This window comes from Vicugna pacos, chromosome 11 (assembly GCF_048564905.1).
Source record: "Vicugna pacos chromosome 11, VicPac4, whole genome shotgun sequence".
Classification (NCBI taxonomy): Eukaryota; Metazoa; Chordata; class Mammalia; order Artiodactyla; family Camelidae; genus Vicugna; species Vicugna pacos.
In genome coordinates, this window is record NC_132997.1 from 904,683 (window position 1) to 922,608 (window position 17,926).

Consider the following 17,926-nt stretch of genomic DNA (forward strand, 5'->3'; position numbering starts at 1 on the left):
TGAGTCCCCGAGGCACGACCTGGGATACATGACAGGAACATCTCTGCTCTTGGCTGAGGGCCTCCGTTTCCCCCTGCAGTGTAAGAATGCCAGTGACTCAGTTAGAAGCATGCATCCAAGCCATCCTTCCGTGTCATCACCATCTAGAAGCGGTGCCTGAATATTCTGAATTTCTGCAGAATGTTGTTTACAATCACCTTGAACAAGTGAGTGTGTGTCCTCTTTCAAGTGGAGGAATTACTGCCGTTTTCCTGGAACTTACTCACCAGTAGTCGATCTGATTTTTCTGTACTAGGATTCAGTACGGCCTGCTAATAACTCTGCAGTCAGATCTTGAAACCCTGATGAAGAGGATTATTTATTTTCTTTCCTTATATGATAGTATTTTACTTTCAAAATTCTGAGTTTTCTGTTCTTGGAGGAATTTTTTTGGGGTTTGGAGAAACAACTTTGCTCTTACCATCTTTGTGACCTGTTGCTATATGCATCTCACCTGTCTTCTGTCACTTGTGAGGCGGTTCCATTTGTGACCCTGTCCGGGTTATTCATGTTATAAAACATAAAATCTGTAAAAGTACAGAACCCTTTTACTCCGAAGACATTCCACAAATACTCCTTTAATCTGGGTGTGGTTTTAACAAGACACAAACATTAGAACATATACTTGCAGGTTGCCAGTGCAAAATCCCCAAATGAATAGTCTAGCTCAACATCTAAAATCTTTCTTATCTACCTTGGATATGTATGGATAAGTGAAGCAGTTTGCTAAGAACCCAAGACCAGGTTTAGGATACAGGCTGATGTAGCTCAGCGGGTCCTCCCAAGCTGATGCTCTGCCAGAGAGTGGGGTTGAGGGGAGAGGGCGTGCCCTGCCCTCCATGAGCTGACAGTTTCATGGCAAACACCTTCACAAGGTGAAGAAATTGGAGTTTCTTCTATGAACAGTGGGTCTGAAAAGAGCCCAAAAAGCATGGGAGTGACACAATCCCATTTGTCTCAAGTAGGGGAGAGTGGCTGTGGGGCCACTTGGGAGACTCGTGAGTCCAGGTGGGCAGTGTTGGTGGCTTCCACTTGAGCGGTAGGATAGTGGGTAAAAGCGAACAGATTGAAGGCATGTTTAGATGGTAAAAAGAAAGATTTAAAGCTGTCTGTGAAGGTAGGATGGAGTAAGGCCCAGGTTTCTGGGTGGATTAATGAGTTAAATGATGGTCCTGCTGTGTTCTGAGGAGGGAAAGCTGCAGAGGGATTTCTGGGGGAAAACTGATGAGTTCAGCTGTGGGTAAAGTGAAAGGTTGTTAGATGTGTGGTCTGGGATCTCAGGTGAGAGCCAGTAGTGAGTAGGGAGAGGGGAGAGAGACTTTCAAATAATTTTATCTTGTGAACATACATATAAGGATGAGTAATGACACACTTAACCCCTCTATATTCTGTATTTAAAACCCAGTAACATTTTGCTATATTGATTGCAGGGGTTCTTAATTTTTTAATACAAATAAAATAAATAGAAACAAAATAGTGGAGTTAATGAATATCTTAGAGTTGATGTGTGTCCTTGTATGTATTTTGATTTCTCATCTTTATAAACATAATCTACAAAAAGTTAACTTGCTTAGAATAAGAGTTAAACACAGGGACATGACACACTCTGTTGGGGGTTGAAGGTGATATCTTTGGCAAATTATATAGCCTCTCTTTGCCTTTGTTGCATCTTCTGTGAATGCCCCCGTGCCCCTCATCACAGCTGATTTCCTAGACTAGAAGTTGGGAGGGAGGCTGCTGAAGAGAGTAAGAGGTGGCAACTGCTAGGAACAAAGAAGACAAAGACAAAAACAGATTAAAGCCGAGAAACTGAGTCCTAATACCCTCAAAGGAAAAATAATCCCGCAGTGTTTTGAGCCACTTATCGTAAGCGAAACAAAATCACGTGGATCCAAATCTCTTGAGCATATGTGTATTGTGGGTGGGAGGGTATCATCAGAAAAGGGTTGAGAAGAGGCTTTTTGGTTTCCCTTAACGTTTTCAGTAAGAATGGGGTGCAGAAGCAAAAACCACCCGCTACACAGTAGAAGGTGTTGTTTTGTGCGAAACTGACCAAAGTTTGGAAACCAGTCATCAGTGGTGCTGGGAAATGAAGAGGCTTCTGGATTGGGTGGGGCACTTGCTGTGACTTCCAGGTGACCTGCTGGCTGGGGTCTGTGAGGCGGGCAGTAGGTTTGCAGTGTGACCTGGGCATAATCCCTGGCTCTGAGGCTGCTGGTCTGACTAGCAGACCTGGGCAGATGCAGTCCTATTGGGGCATCTCGCGATGTGGCCTGGGACACCTGCCATGCTGAGGGCGAGAGGAGGGATCCCCTAAGGGGGTGTCCCTGTGAAGAGTAGAAACGTCCTCCTGCAGGGGAGGAAGAGCCTCTGAGCAGCGGGCCGGATGCACAGGCATATGTGTATTGCAGCCTGAGCACGGAGATTTCGGGGACCTGGAAGTCATAAAGTGGCCCGAACAGACTTGTTCCTGAGAAACTGGAGGGAAAAGATGCTGCAAATGCAGGCTAATTTCAGACCCTGTGGTGGGTCATGAGTGATAGGAAAGAACTGGTCAGGCAGGCACGAAAGAACCCTGTGGTTGTCCCAGTTGGGGCGTCACATCAGAGGGAGGAGCAGAGTTATAGACTTTGTCACTTTTTATCTGTGTGACTTTGAACAATAACACCCCACCTCTCTCTATATATATCTTCATCTGTAAAGTGACAGAGTGACAACTCGTGTCATCAGAAGGCTTAGTTTAGCTCTGATCCTCATTGTCCAGTCCTGTCAGTGCTGCCCTGCAAGGTTCTGCAGTGGGTGCTCTTACCCTGAGATGGGAGGGCGTAGAAGGGCATTGTAGCACCCGAGGGCAGGAAGGGGTTGCTTTAAAAGCAGACATGTAGCCTCCTGCAGCTGCAGACCTACAGGCAGTTTGGTTTATGGTCGTGGAGAGGACTTTGGAGGTCTTAGCATCGTCTTAAGACTTGTTTTCCCTTGGGGACCTGATTTGCCTTTGCAGATTAATGTTGAAGATTTGGGCTTCTGGCAAAGCTGTTTTCAGAGATGGGTATATATGTAACATATAGTATAAAATGAAAGGTTTTATTTAATATTTGGGACTTTGTAGCTGTAGGGAACAGCTCTGTTGGCCTGGTTTCCACGGAGGACACTAGCAGTCGTCAGAGCGTGCGGGAGGGCAGGCAGCCTGCAGTGCTGCTGCGGGGGTTCTCCCCAGCAGGACGCTCTGCTGAGTTGACTCTTCTCTGAGTTTGGTTGCCAGAGGAGCAGACAGCAAAGTAATGAGTTCTGGTGGGATTGTATAATGACAGGAAGAAAGAGGGAGCCGTAGTTCTTAGGGACTACTACACTCTTTTGGTTCCTGATCCAGTGTGTCCCATTACACAATTGATGAGTTGTGTCTATTCTGGGACTTGATTGAAATAAACGTGCAGCCTGAATATTAAGAGTTATGTTTTATTTGTCAGAAGGACTCGAGCCAGGATGACCGCCTCTCAGAACACTCTGAGGGACTGCTCGCAAGAGTAGGGGAGAAGCTAGGATTATATAGGAGCTTTACAACAAAGACCAGGTAGTCAGAACAATAAAACATTGCTTGTTATCTAAAGAAAGCCAGGTATCTCAAGTTCATGAATTTAATGCTTTTCAATATATGGGAGGAAGCCAACATTTGGGCTGACTGAATATATACTTTAGACAAGCACCTAGCTATCTAGGGCCAGTAATCTTCCTTTCTTATTCTGAGTCTGCTCAGAGGGCACCATTGTGAATGGCTGCAGGCCTGTCTTCACTGGGGGGTGGCGGCAGCCGCTGATGACTTGTTTTCAGCATTCTTTGTTTAGTGACATGGTTGCAATATTTTCATTCAATTTGTAGTGTTTTCATTCACAGAAAATTATGGTATTACCCTGATTATGGATAATCTGGAAGCTTGGAATGGAACCGAGATGGAATTACTGCAGGTAACTTCTACTTTAATAAGCCGTGTGTAAACATGAACACGGAGGAAGCATACAAAAGGATTCGGTGGTGAATGGGAAGGGTTTCTGCACGTTACAGGAGAAGGCAAGGCAGAATTCTTCTTCTTTGTGGGCAGGTATGTGAGTCCACCTTTCCTTTCTGAAGTGCTTTCTGAGAACTGTTTATGGTAATGAACCAACATTGACAAACGGTGACACACATTGCATTTAAGAGCTGTCTGGCTTCAACTTGGGTATTGGACAGGTGGAATTCATAGGCAGTGGTCAGGTGGATGGGACAGAGATGGAGCCCAGGCCTGGGCCCATATTCAGGTTGAAATCGCCATTTACTCACCATAGCGCCTTGGACTTGAATGTAACCTCTCTTAAACTGATGGTGAGTCTGTGAAATGGGCATGATAATATTCGTTACTTCCTGGGCTTGTTGTAAGTTCTGAAGATTATTATAGCACACATGAAGCACTTAACACACTGACACTTAGCAGTGTACACTTTGTTCGACCACCACGCTTGGTGTGTGTCAGAGCCTTAAAGGCAGCATGTGTCTGTTTAGGATGCACTGGTAGCCCCTTGGCTACTTTGTGAATTTGGTGATTTCCTTTAATACTTGTAACTCTGTGTGCCATGGGCAGTTATTTTTATGGACAGATGAGGAATCTCAGGGTAAAAAAGACTGTGTAATTTGCCCAAAGTCAGACCATAATTTTGTGTGCAGGGGCCTCGGTTCAGCATGGGCTCCTGGGCCTTCTGCTCTCTCCGTTCAGCACCAGAGCCAGATGTGGGCTCGGCTGTTTCCCAGCCCAGAATATCCGGCAGGCCACAAGACACACCTGGTCCTGTGCTGCTTGAGCAAAATCTCCGGAGGAGAGGCAGTTACAAAAGGGATAAACATAAAAACAGACGACAGCAAATTGTGATCAGCTCTGAGAAGGAAAGGAACACGTCTGGCCGTGCAGAGCTGGGAGCTTTCCCGTCGGGGCTGCTCTGGGGGCACTCATCTCAGCTAAACAAGCTGTGCTGCTGCACCAAGGCAGGAAGGCAGGGCGCGTGTGGCCAGGTAGACAGGGCCTCGTTGATCGTACTCATTCCCTATTAAGTGGCAGGTGTCACAGGCACTTAACTAATAAGCAGATGTTGGCCAGAATCATCACGCATTTTGCTTGGTAGTTTTATTGGCGCCAACTTTGAGAGGAGGTCATTGAAGCTGGGGAGTTTGCTGCATGCCCGTGATTACCATGGAAATACCCCCACTGGTCTTTCAACCTAGACTGGTGTGGCTGTCATGTCCCAGCCCTGTGAATGGCATCGTGCAGCTTCTCCCAAGTGGCCCAAATGACTGACATTGATATGCTTAATTCGTAGGAAATGGTATGTGGCAATAAGAGAAAAAGGTAGTAAGAAATTGGAAAACTAGAAAATAACCAATTCTTCCCCTGCTGGGGGACCGTACCCTGTGTCTCTCACCCCACTCACTGCCTGTCACCTCCTCCCTGCCGACTCCGTGTTCAGAAGCCACTCTGAGCCTTTGAAGAACATTTTGCCTCATGACACTGTTGACTAGGACCAGCGACCTCTCTGTCCCTGGTTAACTCTCTCTTCAAAGCCATTTAAATTTCTTGCAGGCTCCTCCACTCAAATGTAAGAATAGCCCCTTTAAACTTCTTGATGCAGCTCCTTAATGAAGATCTTGGGAAGGAAACCTAGCCAAAACCTGGGAGGTATTCACAGAGTGAATGTAACCTGAGCATTTTTTGACGTTCAGAATCAGAGCGGTGGGAGACACAGGAAGGCCTTTTTAAGTTAGAAAGTGGAAAGAGAAAGGACTCAGGATGTTTGAGACTGAAACATCTCGGTCCCAGCCAGCAAGGCACCTGCGTTCAGGATGGTGTGTGGGGAGTGCAGAGTTCTCAAAAAGAAAGAAGTGGTGGGATGGCAGGGAGGACATTTAGGTACTTAACTGGGGAAGGAAAAAGTTGGCTGAACAATTCATGGTTGAACAAGAGGATTGTGACATGATGTGCTTGTATTTTGGAGAGAAGGGTTTTGTGGAGCCAGGCCTAAGGAGAAATCTCTCTGACTGGGGAGTCAGCACAACAAAAAAACACAGAGAACCAGGCAGACCCCATGGCCCCTGATGGGGGAGAGGCTGCCCACCAATTGGAGACCTGGAGGCTGCTTCTGTCCCTTAGCTGGGGTCTCAGACCTCACTTCACATCCCAGTCCTGTTGATACAAGAAAAAATATGTGGGGCATGAGAAGGGCTGTGTCCCAGGCTTCTGTTGAGCCCCTGGGATGTGCCCCACCAGATTTTGTTCCTTGGCTTCATGCAGTAAAGAATTCAAGAACAAGCCAGTGTTGAGTAAAGGTAGATTTATTCAGAGAGATACATTGACAGGCATGAGAAACGTCACGAAGTATGGGGGTTTGATGCTCAGATTAAAAGTAGGCACACACTCCACAGAAATAGTGTGGGCCTTTTCCGAAGAGGTAGAGAGAGGGGTTCCTGGGATGTGGCTCTGTGTTGCTCCTTTTCTTGGGCTTCGTGGTTTCATATGCTAATAAGTAGAAGGACCAGCCTTAGGGCAAGGGGCTGGGATTCCAGGGAGTTGGCCATTTTCCACCCTTTGACCTTTTGTGGCTAGCCTTGTGACTGCCATGGTGCCTGGGGCAGTGTTATTCACCATGTTACTATTACAATGGGTGTATAATGAAGCTCAGGATCTACTAGAAGTTAAATCTCTTCATCCTGAGCCTCAAGACCTATTGGGGGTTGAATTCTTCACCATTTTGATGTTAATTGCTGTGGTCTTTCTTGAATGGCTTGCTCTGCCCCCTTCCATCCTGTCTCACTGTGATGACACAGAGAGAGCAAAGGCCGGGCCCTGCGTGTGTTCCTGCATTTAACAGCGGGAGATGTGGGGTGGGCTGAGGATGACTCTGAGTGGTGAGAAATATGTTTCAGATTTTCCCACATGAGACATGGGGACCTGCCAGCAGCCATCGCAGATTTATCTCACGGGCATTATCGCTTGTGTTTTTACGGAAACAACAGGCCAGCCAAGAAATAAGCAGCACTCAGAAGGTGGGAGTACTGAGATTTATTATGCCAGCGGTCTCAGAGGGGCTTCTGTTCCCAAGCCCTGAGCACATCCAAGACGTGCACATGAGGTTTTATAGGGTTAATTACAAGTATGGGGCTTTTAGCCAATAAGGCTCAAACAACAAAAAGCAAGGAATCAGTACACTGAAGCTTATCAATTTGGAACAGATCACGTTACTGACAATTGTTGACCTTGGATTTACGAGTTAGCTTGTTAGCCCAGTAAACTGACACTGAACTTCAGATTTACGAGTTAGCCCAGCAAAACTTAGATCAGTAAACCGACACTTATCACACTTAGATTTGTGACTTAGCTTGTTAGCCCAGCTGGGGTTTTTGTTCACAGTGTCACTCATCTTTTCTATTTTCCTTTTATTTTTAAAGTATTTAATCCAAATTTAATATCAGGATTTTTTGGGAAAGAAATTTCTCTTTTTCTTTTCTTTGGGGCTCTTTTGGGGGGTAGGAAATTAGGTATATTTATCTGTTAGTGGAGGCCCTGGGGCTTGAACCCAGGACCCTGTGCACACTAAGCACACGCTCTACCACCTGCCCCATCATCTTTTTCTTTTTGCTTTAGCTGCCAAGAATCTTACAGCTGAATTTCTAGTCGGCCTTTAACACTTGCCCTGACTTCATGGAATCCATTTTTATGAGTTTACCTCCCCCTGGTTTCATTTAAGTATTGAATCTCCATTTTCTCTTCACTCTCAGTTTTGCCTTGTTGTTGTTATGGTTGTTAAGCTGTGTTTAAAAAATTGTTTAATTTCTCTTTTAGCAGGAGGCTGAAGTAAATAAATATGTAAACAAACATCACACTTAAATGCTTTTATATATTCTAAGCTGTTTAGTAGTTAATTAAAAACCAAATTGAATATTAAAGGGATAACATTTTTAAATTATTTTTTTAATTTTTTATAAAGACATAGCTGATTTAAAATATATGTTTCAGGTGTACAATAGATGCTCCATTTATAGTTACTGTAAAACATTGTCTGTATTCCCTGTGTTGTAAGATACATCCCTCTAGAGTGTTTACATTACATGTTGCAGTTTGTATAAGAAATTTGGGTAACGCAGAGTCTGGGACGTGGCTGTGACTGACCCAGGTTCACGCAAACCCTGCCTGTCAAAGCTCAGGCCTTCACTCCTGTCTGCAGGGGAGCGAGTGGAGGCAGCTCTCATCAGCGCTGGCACCACACTCTGAGTGGCAGTGACAGCAGTGACTGTGTGTGGACGTGAAAATTGTTGTTCCAAGAGTTTTACATGCTTTTCTGCATTTAATAATTACAGCCCTCCTGTGAGGAAGGGTTTTAAGTTTGTAATGAATAATACATTTTATTTTGATATTGATAGACTTCAAAACTCCGGAAAATTTACAGGAGTAGTACAATAAATGCTTAGATACAGTTCACCTTAAAGGGCACTATTTGCCCTTTTGTGACGGGCTTATTTTAGCATAAATTTTCAAAGTTCATTCATATTGTAGCCTGAATCAGTACATTATTCTTTTTGTTTGATAATATCCTTTTCCTTTTTTTTCGTTTTTGGTCTATTTAAATTATTTTCATTGAAGTCTAGTCAGTTTATAGTGTTGCATCAGTTTCTTGTGTACAGCACAAAACTTCAGTTAAATAGGAACATACCTGCATTCATTTTCATGTTCTTTTTAAACATAAGTTACTATAAGTTATTAAATATATTCTCCTGTGCTATACAGTATATACTTGCTGTTTATTGTATACATACTCAGCATCTGCAAATCTTGAACTCCCAATTTATTCATTCCACACCCTCTCCCCTCTGGTAACCATAGTTTGGTTTCTATGTCTCTGTGTCTGTTTCTGTTCTGTAGATAAGTTTATCTTTTTGTTCCTTTGTTTTTTGTTTTTTTTTTTTTGTTTTAGATTCCACATGTGAGCGATCTCATATGGTATTTTTCTTTCTCTTTCTGGCTTATTTCACTTAGAATGTCATTCTCCTGGTCCATTCATATTGCTGCAAATGGCATTATTTTATTATTATTTTATTGCTGAATAGTAGTCTATTGGACATATATACTACAACCTCTTTATCCAGTCGTCTGTCAGTGGACATTTAGGTTGTTTCCATGTCTTGATATTGTAAATAATGCTGCTGTGAACATTGGGGTGAAAGTGTCTTTTTGAATTACGTTTTCTTTCGGATATATGCCCTGGAGTGGGATTGCTGTGTCATCTGGGCCCCCAAGGTTTTGTCTTTTGAGGAACCTCTATACAGTTTTCCACAATGGCTCCACCAAACTGCATTCCCACCACAGTGTAGGAGTGTTCCCAATTCTCCACAGCCTCTCCAGCATTTAGTGTCTATGAACTTCTGAATGATGGCTATTCTGACTGGTGAAAGGTGATACTTGTTTGCAGTTTTGATTTGCATTTCTCTGATAATGATATTGAGCATTTTTTCATGTGCCTATTGGCCATTTGTATGTCTTCATTGGAGAAATGTTTCTTTAGGTCTTCTGCCCATTTTTGGATTGAATTGTTTGTTTTTCTTTTTTATCAAGTGTAAAAGCTGTTTACATATTCTGGGAATTAAGCCCTTGTCACTTTCATTTAATGCAACTATTTTCTCCCACTCCATAGGTTGTCTTTTTGCTTTAATTTTTGTTTTCTTTTCTGTGCAAAAGCTTGTAAGTTTAATTAGAACCCACTTGTATATTTTTGCTTGTATTTCTATTGCTTGAGTAGACTGCTCTTGGAAAATATTGTTGAGATATATGTCAGATGTTTTGCCTATGTCTTCTTCTAAGAGGTTTATAGTGTCTTGTCTACAATTTTAAGTCTTTAAGCCATTTTGAATTCATTTTTTTGTATGTTGTGAGGGGGTAGTCTAACTTCATTGATTTACATGCAGCTGTGCAGTTTTCCCTGCACCATTTGCTGAAGAGGCTGTCTTTGCTCAATTGTATGTTCTCACCTCCTTTGTCAAAGATTCAATTACCAATAGTTTGTGGGACTATTCTTGGTAATTTTGTTTATCCATTCATTGATGGATGGATATTTTTAGTGACTTTTAGCTACTCTGAATGATACTGCTATGAATATTAATGTGCAAGTTTTTGTGAGAATACATTTCCATTCTGTTGGCTGTACAGTTGGCCCACCATATCTGTAGTTTCCACTTCATGGATCCAGATGGCTGATTGCAAAGGGACTTGATCATCCTTGGATTATGGTATCCAGGGTGGGGGGTTCCTGAAACCAACCCCCCGAGGACACTGAAGGATGACTCTACATGTAGGAGTGGAATTGCTCAGCCACATAACTCTAACCTTTTGAGGAAACATCGGGCTCTTCCAAAGAAGCTGCACCATTGCCCCTTTCCAACGGCTGCATATTGAGGGTATCCATTTCTCTGCCTCCTGACTGACACTTGTTATTGTCCATGTTTTGATTATAACCATCCTAGTGAGTTTAAAATGAGATCTCATTTTGATTTTGATTTCGCTAGTGATGCTGACCATCTTTTCAGATGCTTATTGGCCAATTGTGTATCTATTTAAATCCTTGGCAAATTAAAAAATTGGGTCGATTTTCTTTGTATTGTTCAGTTGTAAGCATTTGTTTTATATCCTGGATACTAGTCTCTTATTAGATATATGCTTTGCAAGATTTTTCTCCTATTCTGCAGATTGTCATTTCACTTTAATTTTTTTAAACATTAAAACAATTTCTTTATAGGGGAGGTAATTAGATTTATTCATTTTGTTTTTCTTCCTTAGCACGCACTCTATCATTTGAGCTACCCCTTTCCCCTTTCATTTCACACTCTTGATGTTGTCCTTTGTAACAAATGATTTTAATTTGATGAAGTCCATTTTATCTATTTTGTTTTATCACTTGTGCTCTTGGTATTGTATCTAGGAAGCCATAGCCTATCCTATGACCACAAAGATTCATACTATGTCTTCTTTTAGAAAGTTCATATATTTAGTTTTTACGTTTCTGTCTGTGATCCATTTTGAATTAATATTTGTTATATAAAATACGGGGTCCAGATTCCAGATTCATTCTTTTGCCTTCAGATACCCAGGTGTCTCTGCTCCATTTGTTGGATAGACTATACTTTCAATGGAGTGTTGTTGGCACATTTCTGGAAAACTGACTGTAAATGTAAGTTTCCCCCCAGGATTTTTTATTGTGTCTCATAGATTTCTGCATCCAAACATATGACAGAAGCATAATGACTTGAGTGCTATAGATTTGCTGTAACCTTTGAGTGAGTCCTCCAAATTTGCTCTTCTTTTTCAAGATTGTTTTGGCTGACCTGGGTCCCTTGCTTTCAATATGAATTTTGGGATCAGTTTTTCAATTTTTGCCAAGAAGTCAGCTGGAATTTTGATAGGGATTCCATTAAATATGTAGATTACTTTGGGAAGTCTTAACATTTTTAACAATATTTTCTACCATTGCATGATCATGGGATGCCTTCCATATATGAAGATATTTTAAATTTTTTTTGGTGATACTTCAAAATATTCAATGTACAAATCTTGTAAACTTTTGTTAAATGTATCTCTCATTTTATTTTTTATGCAGTTGTAAATGGAACGGCTTAGCTTCATAAGGGTGGGACTATATATATCAATTTATTTATTTCTAGGATTCCTACATAGCAAATACACTAGGTTTATATTTGCTACATTGATCTATCCACAATTCTTCCCACCCCCATGTCATAAGAAACCAAGACCCAGCTTAAGCCATCTGAACACCTATGTGGAAGTGAGAAATGAGACCTTTGGGTGGGGTTTGTATAGATGATACTGAGATCTTATTCAGGATGGCTTCATCTTAATTTCTTTTAAACAATCCTTTCAGAGTACATAGTCAGATACATTAGGAAAATGCTGTTTTGATGTGCAGAGGAGCTAAGACTATAATTTTCAAGTAATTTCTAGTGAGAGTGTTGTACTTGAAACATAATTTGCATCAATCTTTGAAGATTTATGTTTCAGGAGCTTTGAGTAAATAATACCTGTCTTTATTCAATAACTACAACTAAATGCTCAAGCAACATGTAAGAGTTTGAGCAAACTGCTCCCGCCCCGTAGTGCTGGTTGGTTGCAGCTGTAACTGGAGTCAGCGCTTACCTCGCCCAGTACACTTGTGCTGATCTGCTCAAAACAGTTCGTCCAACAGTTTGTCGGTAGTCTTTTAGACAAAGCCATAAAGCATTGATTTAAGGTTGCTGGAATGTAATCTATTCTTATTAATATTAAGTAAGCACATATTGAGTACTTACTGTATGTTGGGAATTGTCCCTCAGCCTCACATGAATATTACTTCTAATAAAACCTCTCATATTTCCCTGTTATTTGCACTTTACAGATAAGGAGACTGAGGATTAGGTCTTCTCTCTTTTGGGGGGAGCTCATTATCAATGATGGGAAGTTGTAAGGAAAAAGATATTGATTCATCCAGAGAAAATATTTTTCTGAGATTCAGTATTGAAGAAGGTAACCACTGAAGAGGGTGATCATTGTTTGAGTGAGACGAGCCCCGGGTTGTACGGAGTCAGCATCCCTGTCCTGGACGCTGCACGTGTAGAGCTGCGTGGTGGGTGAGGCGGCGCGGCCGCGCAGGGAAAGCGGATGCCGGGCCGTTGGGCTGTGCTCAGGCCCGGTGGGGCTTTCTCCTAAGAGCAGTGGACCGTCATTGACAGATTTTAAGTAGGCTAGTGCGATGCTCTCGTAGATCACTTTTGTCTTGTAGAATGCTTAGAAACATTTAGAAGGCTCGGCAGGAGGTGATGTGATGAGTCAGAGTAGGGTGGCTGCGAGGTGTAGCAGTGTTCAATTTTCAAGTGATTTTCAGTCCCAGGCTTGTGGCTCAGTAGCCGTGTCACTTTGGATGACACACCCAAGGAAGTGAAACAATTTATCTAATCAATAGAAGCAGTGATGTACAGAACTCCCAGGACTGCTGTGTAGATCCAGTGAGATAACGTGTGCACAGTGTGCAGCATGGTCCCCAGCACAGAGTCAGTGCTGAGGGAGTGCCAGTGAGTACCTGGTAGGACAGGTGTGGGTGGTGGATCTCGTTGACTGAGGAAATTTGCCCCTGAAGGAGGGGTCTTGTCACATCTGTGAGTGATTGGCCTGAGCTGGGAGAGGCAGGGAGACCTTGCCCCCGACCAAGGGCCCTGGGCAGGATGGCTATGGGAGGAACACCGTGAAGTTAGCTCTTTGCAGGTGGAGTTGGAGGTGCCCTTGAGACATCTAAGTGCAGTGTCACAATCACAGAAGTGGTCTGGTCCCGGGCTGTGCATTTTCCTGCTGAGATATTGATCTCTGAACGCGAAGACATACTTTACAGGACAAGTGAATAGTAGTATCATCTCTCATCAAAGCTCACATCTCTTTATTCATCACTCACTTTGCTAATTGGGTACTTACAGAACACACTTCACTGTCCTCCCCTGGGCTCAGGCTCCACAGAAAAGAGCTGGTGAGTCTCCCTCTTTTCCAGAAGAAGACACACTTAGCTGGTAGACATCTATACCTCGCCAGACTTAGAATTTTAGGTTGTTGATTTAATTCTATTTTCTGTTGGTCATCTCCTGACAGGAGAGACGTTTTACCTCATGGTCAGGTTTCAATTAGCTGTTACTGAGAATTGCTGGTCTGATCCATAGTGTATTTATTCTATTAACTTTGTAGAGTACTTATCATTTTTCTGTCTTTGCTCTTTAATTTTGTTTGCCCCTTCAATTTTCTATCTTATTTGGGACCTTATTTTATTTTTTAATTAAAAAATGTCTATTAGCAGTTAACAAAACAAAAGCAAAGAAAAAATGCACATGATAGCTAACTTTAGAAAATATCGTGTGTGTTTTCTGTCTCAGCAATGGAGGGTTCTAGAAACTCGTGAAAAGCTTCATTACATAAGTTCCTTTAAATTCTGATTAAGAAATAAAACCTTCCTTCCTCATCTTTCAAGCTGCACAGCTAATTGTCAAGAAAGTGAGGGGAAATTCTCAGAAGCCAAGACAAACCAGAAAGCAGGGATTCTGGGAGATACGTGAGCCTTAGAAGCCCTGGGGTGCCGGTTGGCTCCTGAACTGAGTTTCAGTTGCCCTGGCAGGAGGGCAGGAGGTGAGCCTGTGGCCTCTCACACTGGGAGTTGGATGGCTGTTCTTATATAAGGCCAAGCACATCCTGAGAATCCTGCTTTATAAAAGGTTGAATTAGAAAGAAAAGAATAAAAGCCTTCCTCAAGGCAAGGAAGTAAGGAAAGTAAAATTTTTTGGAAGCGGGAAAAAATAACATATCCAAAGTAAGGATTTAGTTTAAAGCTGTTCTGGCATGAGAGTGACCACAAACCCATGGCAGAAAATCACAGCTCCTCCCGGAAAGAGAAGGTGTGTTTTGAATGAATCAGTGGACAGCCATTCTGAAAAAGGCCTCCAGAGTCTTCTGGATCAAGATACTGGACTCAAACACCTCCCTTCCATGGTCTCATTTAAATAACCAGAAAGGTTTTAAAGGAAAGAAGCCATAATCATAGTTCTATTTATTGACATTACTTTATGCTAGGAATTCAAAGGTGACTATGGAGTTGTCTCCTCTTTTATGGACCTTACTTTCTATTTGACATAGTTGGGGAACTTGGTGGAGGGTGGTGTTAGTATGTTGCAATTAACCAGGAGAGGAGTTTAAGAAAGCAGTGAAGGGTTGATGACATTTTTCGCTGAGGACAGTCCTGTTCAGTTGGCTTGTAATTACAGGCTCGTTGAGTTATCACTGGAGGGAATTAATCTTAAGGAATTTGGACTTAACTCAGGCCTCTTCAGAATGGGCAAGTGAACCTGGAGAAAGACAGTCAAATCTGTGCAGACTTTGAAGTTCACTTCAACATGTGGTATCCATGAGCCAAAGATAGGACTAGTAGGCAGCACTTCTTGAGGACAGAGGAGTGGTTTTTAAGGTTCTTCAAGAATGAATCCCAAGGTACCGGGATGGCCAGTTGTCAAACTGTGACTTTGCTCTTTGGACGGTGTATCCACCAAGGGTATTGGCCGTTTATAAGTTTCCATTTCTCCTTAATACATGTCAGGTTATGAGGACGTGGGCATAAACGTTTCACACCTTGTCAAGGTGACTTTGGGTACCTGCCTAGAATCATGGGCACAGTTGCGGCTGCGTCATACATCTTGCCGCACATCCCGCTCCCCGGCTCCGTGATCACGGCAGAGTGGTTCCTTATTGAGCTGTCCATCTCCTCTGTGACATCGTAACCAAACAAAAGATTGGAGAGTATTAGCTTGGCTTTTTTCTTTTCTAACATTCCCTTCAAATTATGATGACTGATAGTGGACCCAGTTACGTTTGCAGATGATTTACAAGTAGGGCTGTCAGTACAAACCTTGTAATCCCCGCTGTGTGATCTAGAGAAGAAAGTTACACTCTTTCCAAATTGTTTTGAGGCACTTATGTGGGAAAATGATGTATGTTTGAATATGTATTTCCTCTCTTACTCATCATGGCTAGAGATGAATATTTGTAGACATGGAATGAGTACTCTGTATTTGAACTGTATGGTCCCCTAAATTCTCCCCAGCTTTTTAAAGTCATCACTGGAGTGCTACCTCCAGAGTGCCGCAAAGCATCCAACACTGCCTGCTCTTCGGACACTGTAAGTTTCCAAGTTGGAGAAGGCTGCTGGCTGGTGAGGCATTCTCTCGCACATCTCTGGTTGGGTGATGTGAGCTGAGAACACAAGAATTGGCAGACAGTAACTAACCACGATCAGGTCCATTTCTGGAACACTCATGGAGGATTTTACACCTATGGTAGTGGAATACGTTATTTCATTTAGTTTTCCCAAAAATCATAATTAGATTTTATCACCTGTATTAAAAAGGAAACTGTCAAAGAGAGTGACGTGCAGACTTTGGACTGGAACACGGGTCTTTCTGATCCCTGTCTCTGTTCCCTCCTCGGCCTATCCTTGCAAATGACCAGGAGACTCTTCCTCAGTCTTGAGTTTCCCTCTGATGTTACCGCTCTCTTTGTTTCTAAGAGAGGAAAACAAGTCTAAACTTACTTTCCAGTTGGAAATGGAATGGAGAGTTAACGTTGGAAGCCGGGAGAATCTGTCCTGTGATGAAGTGGTCTCCGAGCCACTTCCACTGGGATGTCACATCACTGTCTGTGCCCCTTGCTCAGCCTGTGCACAGGTTACAGCGCAGTTGTGCCGAGCAGTCCTCCCGGACAGGGCAGTGGGTTGGAAATGAGTTTGGGGATTTGGTTTCATTACTCAAGTTCCTGAGGGCCTTGACCTGGCACTTCGAGTGGGAGCATTCCCTGTCCCACAGACTGTGCTCTGGGCCCGTGCAGACCTGACGTGGCCTCAGCCTGAGTCTCAGGGCCCGTGGTGATGAGGAGCATTTTAGCCCATGGTCTGCCGGAGGCTCTGAGACTACTGGGCTGTGGGACTTTGTCCAGGATGATAATAATTCCTCCCCGAGTTTCAGATTTCCTTGCCTGTGAGCCGGGGTAGTAGTTGTTTCTGAGATGATTGTAATGATTCAGTAATGGGCGCAGCGTGTGCTGACAGGTAGCTGGGTGCTTTAGGAGCAGAAGTCGCAGTCACTCTGTCAGCCTCTCCCTGTGCGCTCTGTGCTTTGAGAAGTTGTGTGTTTGGTGAAAGTCCCGCCCAGACCCTAGGGTCTAGATGAACTGTTGTTCCTTTACTTTCCCTTCCTTTTCCTCTTTCCCTTCTCTGTGTCCCATGTTTAGGTAGCAGATTCCTCTATTTCAGGGAATACGGGCTTTTCTAGTAAAGGGACAGGTGGAATGCGGAGAGGTGGGGCCCAGAGGGGGTCTGGAGTGTCTGCACAGTGCTGCTTCCCTGCGTTTCTGCATCCGGTCCCATCAGTGCACTAAGTCAGCCTTCCTCTTCCTTCCTGTGTCATCGGGTCTCTGTTTTAAGGGAAAACCATTTTTATGGGTCTTTTTTCACTTACGTGTTTCATTCAGATGCTTGTTGCTTTTCTCCCTGTGCTTCAGCGTTCCGAGGAGAAAATTCAGCCGTGCAGCATCCTCTCCGTGCTCTACGAGTTGATCGGCTTCCACTGCAAGTCCACCTTCTTCAAGCGGGTGGCCCCCGTGCGGCACGCGGCCCCCGGCATCCCGGAGCCTGGCGGGAAGGCCTGCTCCCGACTCCTCCTGCAGACGCTTCCTGGCTACAGTCTGTCACTGGACTTGCAGGACTTCAGCAAATGTGTTGGAACTAAAACATTGCTTCAGCCCCATTAACCATGCCTGGTTTGGGCCCTGCTGTCCTGCCTCATCAGGGTGAATCTTGATTCATTTAGAACAGGGCTCAGCAGACTTTTCCTTTCAAGGGCTTGGGGGTAAATATTTCAGGGTCTGAAAACCTCCTGATCTCTGGTGCAGCTGCTCAGCTCTACTGTTTAGATGCCAGAACAGCCAGATAGTCCACACACCCATAGAGCTTTATTAACAGCGGTGGCTGGGGCTGGATTGGGTGTATGAACTGCAGTTTGCCCCCACAGCCTCCTCAATATTGACACCTGCACCAGAGTGTACATTTGTGACAATGGGTGAACTTACACTGACATGTCATCATCACCCATAGCCCATAGTTGACACTAGGATTTACACATTGTGTTGTGCACTCTGTGGGTTTGGACAGATGTACAATGACATGTATCCACCATCACAGCATCATACAGAGTCGTCTGTCTTAGTGACCTTAAAATGCTCCGTGCTGCACCTCATTCATTGCTCTTTCCCCTC

General features: G+C 43.5%; 1 protein-coding gene across 3 annotated transcripts in view; it reads left to right on the forward strand.

Moving 5' to 3' along the window:
- The window catches only part of LOC140699576 (trafficking protein particle complex subunit 9-like), a 325,083-nt gene extending 307,383 nt beyond the window's left edge, over positions 1–17,700 (forward strand). Inside the window, exons 1-3 of one of the 3 annotated variants that reach the window (XR_012077777.1) lie at positions 10–206; positions 3,916–4,001; positions 17,174–17,415. Coding sequence is in view for 2 of the 3 variants with exons in the window: in XM_072972237.1 (XP_072828338.1) it covers positions 3,954–4,001; positions 17,174–17,422 (297 nt within the window). In the remaining variant the exon portion in view is untranslated. Of the gene's footprint in view, positions 1–9; positions 207–3,915; positions 4,002–17,173 lie in introns of those variants that run through there. The other 2 variants (XM_072972237.1, XM_072972241.1) reach the window with 2 other exon arrangements.
- The last annotated feature ends 226 nt before the right edge of the window (positions 17,701–17,926 follow it).